The 7500-nt window shown below is 42.9% G+C and overlaps 3 protein-coding genes across 40 annotated transcripts in view; all 3 read left to right on the top strand.

The window, feature by feature from the left end:
- The window catches only part of LOC144026230 (uncharacterized), a 6049-nt gene extending 2997 nt beyond the window's left edge, over positions 1–3052 (top strand). The window contains exons 2-3 of the mRNA XM_077532820.1: positions 588–2981; positions 3032–3052. Coding sequence (XP_077388946.1) covers positions 588–2981; positions 3032–3052 — 2415 coding nt within the window. The remainder of the gene's footprint in view (positions 1–587; positions 2982–3031) is intronic.
- LOC144025487 (protocadherin gamma-A12-like) overlaps positions 1–7500 on the top strand; it is a 223696-nt gene that overhangs the window by 151335 nt on the left and 64861 nt on the right. The window lies entirely within an intron of this gene.
- LOC144026229 (protocadherin beta-16-like) lies at positions 4261–7308 on the top strand. The gene is made up of 2 exons (XM_077532819.1): positions 4261–6633; positions 7297–7308. The coding sequence occupies exons 1-2, from the start codon at positions 4261–4263 to the stop codon at positions 7306–7308; spliced, it is 2385 nt and encodes a 794-aa protein (XP_077388945.1).

The raw sequence follows: 7500 nt of genomic DNA, 5'->3' as shown, positions 1-7500 counted from the left end.
TCTAATCTTTGACAATGGGGAAAAAAGGCAATAAATTCAATAGACGTTTAATGGCTAAACTTAAAGCATAATTCGTTGTTTTTGTCCCTCTTAATTTAGCCTAAAAACGGTCTGAAACGAATTTTAAAGTAGTGTGTGTTTTTGCTTGCATTGTGGAAAGGTCCCGTATATTTCTATGCGTGTGGATTCGTGCATTAAAAATAAAATAAAATAAAAATTAAAAAAAATAAATAAAAAAACACGGCCTTTTTTCAGGAAAAAATATTTGTATTTGAACTCTTGATACTCTGTTACAATTATTATCGGGACAATATTGGCGTATTTTCCATTAATAAGATATGCAAGCCTTTGTTGTTAGGTGCAGAACAGAAAAGGCCGCTTGTGGCCAGAGTGTGGCAGTCTACGACAGGGCTTCAACCAGTCCCTCCTTTTTACACAATGACGTTCTCGACAATGAAGCAGTCATTTGGAGCCAGTACTCGCTAACTGTGGACGTGGACCACTGTTGTCTCTCTTTAATTTTATTTTTTTTACCGCATTGGAACTAAATGGATTACAATTTGTATGAATTTATTTAACCGGCGGCATATTTCTTTCATAAGATGAAGCGTCAGCGAGGCCTCCTGTTATTCATATTGGTTCTTTCTTCCCCCTCCGTTTTCGGACAAGTCAGCTACTCGATACCGGAGGAAATGGAGAAAGGCTCGTTGTTGTCTAACGTGGCTCAAGATTTAGGTTTGAGCCTGCAAAGGCTCAAATCCGGGCGAGCTCGCATTCATTTTGGGGACAGTGCGGAATATATCGAGCTGGATAAAGAAAGAGGGCTCCTCCTTGTGAAGGAGCGGATAGACAGGGAGACGCTGTGCGGTGAGACGACGCTCTGTGCTTTGCATTTGCAGATGATTCTGGAAAATCCCATGGAATTGTTTCGTATCACTATTGAAATTACAGACATAAATGACAATGCGCCACGCTTTGCATCCGGCAGCAAACGTTTTGAAATCAGCGAATCGGCCATCATCGGCTCTAAATTTGTGCTGGAGAAAGCCGTCGATGCTGATATTGGGACAAATGGGCTGCAAAGCTACTCGCTCGATCCAACCAATAATTTTCAGCTAAAATTGGCAAATCTAGCGGACGGGCGGAAGAAGGTGGAAATGGTATTGCAGAAGGCTCTCGATCGAGAACAGCAGGAGAAGATTTCTTTGTTATTAACAGCTTTTGATGGTGGACAACCGCGCAGGTCGGGAACAATGCAGATTATTGTTCATGTGTTAGATGCAAATGATAACGCCCCTGTGTTTACTAAGCCTTTATACAAGGCAACTATTAAAGAAAATGCAGCTAAAGGAACCAGTGTAATAAACGTTAGTGCTTCAGACAAAGACAGTGACTCGAATGGACAAATATCTTATGTCATATCCCAAATATCCGAATTATTTCAGATTAATAGTGAAACTGGGGAGGTTATTTTAACTGGTGACATTGATTATGAGAGAGCAAAAGTATTAGAAATAGATATTGAAGCTGTAGATAATGGAGGACTGTCTGATTCAAGTAAGATCATTGTTGATGTCATTGATGTAAACGACAACAGTCCTCAAATAAAAATACTCTCCAAGTCAGATTCCATTTCAGAGGACTCTGCAGAGAATACTGTTGTCACCATGTTGAGTGTGAGTGACCCTGACTCTGGCAGCAATGGAGAGGTGAAGTGTCACATCAGTCGTGATATTCCATTTAAAATGGAAAACATGAATGGATTTTATAGTTTAGTAACAGAAGTGGCTTTGGATAGAGAATCCGCTTCTGAATATAATATCACGGTGACGTGTTCAGATGAGGGCGTGCCATCCCTCTCAAGCAGCGTCACTCTCACCTTACACATCTCAGATGTGAATGACAACGCGCCTGTCTTTGAGAGGAGCTCATATGAGGCCTACATTGTTGAAAACAACACACCAGGTCTCTCTGTATTCACTGTAAAAGCCAGTGATGCTGACTGGAACCAAAATGCTCGTCTTTCTTACATCCTGGAGGACTCATCAGTTAACGGAGTGCCAGTCTCCTCATATGTGTCTGTTAGTTCTGAAAGTGGAGTCATCCATGCAGTTCGTTCGTTTGACTACGAGCAACTGAAAGAGTTCCACTTCCGTGTCAGAGCACAAGATGGAGGCTCGCCTCCGCTCAGCAGCAACGTGAGCGTCCGCATGGTGATCCAGGACCAGAACGACAACGCCCCTCAGGTCCTGTACCCGGTCCAGACGGGCGGCTCGGTGCTGGCCGAAATGGTGCCTCGTTCGGCAGACGTGGGCTATCTGGTGACTAAAGTGGTGGCCGTGGATGTGGACTGTGGGCAGAACGCCTGGCTCTCCTATAAAGTGCACAAAGCCACAGACAGGGCGCTGTTTGAAGTGGGCCTCCACAATGGAGAAATAAGAACTGTCCGCCAAGTGACTGATAAAGATGCTGTCAAACAAAGACTGACTGTTGTAGTGGAGGACAACGGGCAGCCCTCTCGTTCAGCTACAGTCATTGTTAACGTGGCGGTGGCGGACAGCTTCCCTCAAGTGCTGTCAGAGTTCACTGACTTTAGCATGCACGACAAGGAGTACAATGACAAGCTGACTTTTTACTTAGTCTTGGCGCTGGCTGTGGTCTCCTTCCTCTTCATCACCTGCTTGCTGCTTATCATATCAGTCAAAGTGTACAGGTGGAGACAGTCTCGCGTCCTGTGCCACTCCAACCTGCCTGTCATTCCGTATTACCCGCCGCGGTACTCGGATACTTTGGGGACTGGGACCCTCCCACATGTGTACAATTACGAGGTGTGCAGGACCACTGACTCCAGAAAAAGTGACTGTAAATTGGACAGAGCTGCTAGTCACAACGTGCTCATAATGGACTCCAGTTCTACAGGGACTATGCAGAAGCTTCACAGGGAACAGAACATCCTGGATGAACCTGACTCTCCTGTTGAGGTTGGTCACTTGTGCTTTACCTGCGTTATGCATGTCCTTCATGCTTGTAGATGACAATCTTCAGTTGCTAATGAGACTGTGTGCTAGGCCACCCACCTGCTTTTATAAAATTATTCTCAAAACAATTATTACCTTCAGCACATATAACATTTCTTATCTGGTTTAATCCAAATACTATTTTGGGGTTGTGTTTGCCCAAATAAGGACATCAATGTAAATATTAGCTTACCACAACATATGCTTACATTATCTCCCTTAGGAAGGTAAATGAAAATGTAGCAACCAAGCTCAAATTTATTGCTATCAATATAATTCATTGTTTAACTCAACTCATCTAAACTTTATTTATAAAGCGCTTTAAGAACAGGCATTGCTGTATACAAAGTGCTGTACATAAACAAATATCAGTTTTGCAGTAAACAACAACAAAGCAAAAAAAAATGAAGTGTGAATCCAGGTTTGTTTGTTTTTTTACAAGTAAATACATTTTACATCAGTAAATAAATAAGAAGTTGTTAATGGTTGGTCGTTTACGCCTTTAATTGAAACACCAATATTTTAAATCCATCTATAGGCACTTCTATAATATAAATATTATTTAAGATTTATGTCTTCTTAATTATTTATTTTTTTGGTTGCTCTTCTTGTTTCTTGAGGTGTTTTGCGGGATAAAAATGAGCGTCTGTGTGTGAATGGAGCGTGCAAGTGTCCAGCACCATGGACAGTGACAATGAGGCTTCTCAGTTGGAAATCACTCTTTCCTTTTTAACGTCTATCACTGTTTTCTTGTCTGCATTAGCCTGGCTATAGTTTGAAATCAAATTCGAACGTCACATGACCGAATCTCTACATTATATGCTAACAAATTTGCACTAATATATATTCCCCATATCAATTTTATGACTGCTCTGTTTGTTCTGTCTTTTGATGCAATTGAAATTGCGCTACAGGGTGCTGTTTTTTTTGTTTTGTTTTTTGTCTCTTTGGACTGTACTTGCACAATATGAACTCTACGGGTCGCTATTGCCTCATATTTTTCATATGGTCTGTTTAAAGCTTTTGTCACATTTCCTCCTGCTGCAGTTGTTGAGATACCGCGTCAGTTGTAGGAGCTCCGCATCGTGAACAGGATCTTTCACGCTGGATCTAAACTATATTCCCATATTTGGATTTGGAAACATTTTTTCCCTAATGTTTTGCTCTACATTCGGTGGACTACGCATTACATAAAGGGAGATCGGATCGTGTCTTTTGTGTAGCTGCAATCTGCTCGGACACAATGAGACGGCAAGTACTATTATTGTTCATCCTCTGCCTCGGCTCCGTGATAGGGCAGGTCACTTATTCCATTCCGGAGGAAATGGGGAAAGGATCTTTAATCGGTAATATAGCCCGAGATTTAGGTTTAGACGTCAAGAGGCTGAAGGCGGGCAAAGCTCGCATTTACACGGGAGACAGCGCTCAGTATATCGAGCTGAATAGGGAACGAGGAGTCCTGCTTATTAAAGAAAAAATAGACCGCGAGTTGCTTTGCAAGCAGACGACGCCTTGTGCCTTGCATTTCCAAATAACGCTTGAAAATCCGTTGGAATTATTCCCCATCACGGTGGAAATTACAGATATTAATGATAATGCGCCACTATTCCAAAAAGAGGAGAGGAAATTAGAAATCAGCGAATCCGCCGTCGTGGGCTCCAAATTCATGCTGGAAAAAGCGTTTGATGCTGATATAGGACCGAATGGCCTTCAAAGATACACACTGAAGCCGAGCGACAGTTTTGTGCTTAAACTGCATAGTCAGTCAGATGGCAGCAAAAAGGTCGAAATGATTTTACAAAAGCCGTTAGACAGGGAAAAACAGGAGCACGTATCTTTAGTTCTGACGGCCGAGGACGGAGGAGAACCTCAGCTGACGGGAACAATGCAGATCCACGTCACTGTTTTGGATGTAAATGACAATGCGCCAGTATTTAGTAAGGCTGTGTACAAAGCAAGCATCACTGAGAACTCTGCTTTAGGAACACTCATTTCTAAAGTGAGCGCGACAGATGCAGATAAAGGAGCAAACGGAAAAGTGATGTATGTAATCGGGAATACTGTGTCGAACCTATTTCACATTAATACAGAGGGTGACGTCATCCTGAATGGCCCGGTAGATTATGAAAAAGAGAAAAATTATCACATTGACATAGAGGCTATCGATCAAGGGGGGCTGTCAGATTCCAGCAAAATAATTATTGATGTCATTGATGTAAATGACAACAGCCCCGTTGTGAATATGATTTCTTCATCTAGCTCCGTGCCAGAAGATGCCCCCGTCAGAACTGTGATAGCTTTAATGAGTGTCAGTGACCCTGATTCTGATGCGAATGGACAGGTGAATTGCGGTATAGGGGAAAATATTCCATTTGCGATAAAAATTACTTCTAATAATTTCTATAGTTTAGTGACAGACAGTGATTTGGATAGAGAGAGGTCATCTGAGTATAATGTCACAGTGACGTGCTCTGACGAGGGCGTGCCATCCCTCTCAAGCAGCGTCACTCTCACCTTACACATCTCAGATGTGAATGACAACGCGCCTGTCTTTGACAGGCCCTCATATGAGGCCTATATTGTTGAAAATAACACACCAGGTCTCTCTGTATTCACTGTAAAAGCCAGTGATGCTGACTGGAACCAAAACGCTCGTCTTTCTTACATCCTGGAGGACTCCTCTGTTAACGGAGTGCCAGTCTCCTCATATGTGTCTGTTAGTGCTGAAAGTGGAGTCATCCATGCAGTTCGTTCATTTGACTACGAGCAACTGAAAGAGTTCCACTTCCGTGTTAGAGCACAAGATGGCGGCTCCCCTCCCCTCAGCAGCAACGTGAGCGTCCGCATGGTGATCCAGGACCAGAACGACAACGCCCCTCAGGTCCTGTACCCGGTCCAGACGGGCGGCTCGGTGCTGGCCGAAATGGTCCCTCGTTCGGCAGACGTGGGCTATCTGGTGACTAAAGTGGTGGCCGTGGATGTGGACTGTGGGCAGAACGCCTGGCTCTCCTATAAAGTGCACAAAGCCACAGACAGGGCGCTGTTTGAAGTGGGCCTCCACAATGGAGAAATAAGAACTGTCCGCCAAGTGACTGATAAAGATGCTGTCAAACAAAGACTGACTGTTGTAGTGGAGGACAACGGGCAGCCCTCTCGTTCAGCTACAGTCATTGTTAACGTGGCGGTGGCGGACAGCTTCCCTCAAGTGCTGTCAGAGTTCACTGACTTTAGCATGCACGACAAGGAGTACAATGACAAGCTGACTTTTTACTTAGTCTTGGCGCTGGCTGTGGTCTCCTTCCTCTTCATCACCTGCTTGCTGCTTATCATATCAGTCAAAGTGTACAGGTGGCGACAGTCTCGCGTCCTGTGCCACTCCAACCTGCCTGTCATTCCGTATTACCCGCCGCGGTACTCGGATACTTTGGGGACTGGGACCCTCCCACACGTGTACAATTACGAGGTGTGCAGGACCACTGACTCCAGAAAAAGTGACTGTAAATTGGACAGGGCTGCAAGTCAAAACGTGCTGATAATGGACCCCAGTTCTACAAGGACCATGCAGAAGATACACAATGAAAAGAACATCCTGGATGACCCTGACTCTCCTCTTGAGGTTGGTCATTTGAAATGTTTCTCAGCTAAGTCATATTTCCACAATTGTGCCAACATTCGATTTTTTCTATTTTCTTTTTTTTTTTAAACTCAGTTACTCTACATGCCAGTAACTGTTAATTTCAATTTGAATGTACCAACATCAACTTGCAGGTGCAACAAGTCCTCCTTAGTTTCAGTGTTTCAGCACCACAGATAGAGACGAATATAGTTAACATTTGCACTAATTACGTTTAGGTATACTGCAATTGGCTGGCAACCAGTTCAGGGTGTACCCCGCCTATATTGCCCGCAACCATCTGGGATAGCTCTGGCAACCCCAGATTTCTTTGTGATGGAAATTTACGTATATGTTTCTACAGTCTTTAACCTTAAGAGTAAATAACACTCCACTACAGTTGAAATCTGCAAGTCCTCCAACAATAACGACCAGCTTGGTCGTTTTACCATGCACCAAACACTTACTCTAGTATACATAAAAAAACTAAAAATAAAAAAAAAAACACTGTTTTACCTTAATTATTAGGGCATTAATTTAAATGATAGGGAATTACAAAATATATAAAATGTTGGAGTACAATACATAACATTTAACCGTTTGTAAATTTTTAAAACTTATTAGGTTTAATATTTCATAATGATATTGTTGCCACTGCTCTTGCAGTTCCCATTTTGAACTCACAGGGACGCTATTGTCCATGATGTGCCTTATATCGTCGAGCTGCTTCCTGTCTTAATACGCAGCAACCCAGAAAAAAACACACACATCACCCGAGAGGCAGCCTGGACTGGATCATATATTTCGCTGGGACTATTTTGTGACTTTTTAGATTTTTTTTTATTTATTTTTTTTGCCCTGATTTTCTCA

The sequence above is a fragment of the Festucalex cinctus genome, chromosome 9 (assembly GCF_051991245.1).
Source record: "Festucalex cinctus isolate MCC-2025b chromosome 9, RoL_Fcin_1.0, whole genome shotgun sequence".
Taxonomy (NCBI): Eukaryota; Metazoa; Chordata; class Actinopteri; order Syngnathiformes; family Syngnathidae; genus Festucalex; species Festucalex cinctus.
This window is presented reverse-complemented; position numbering and strand designations above follow the sequence as displayed.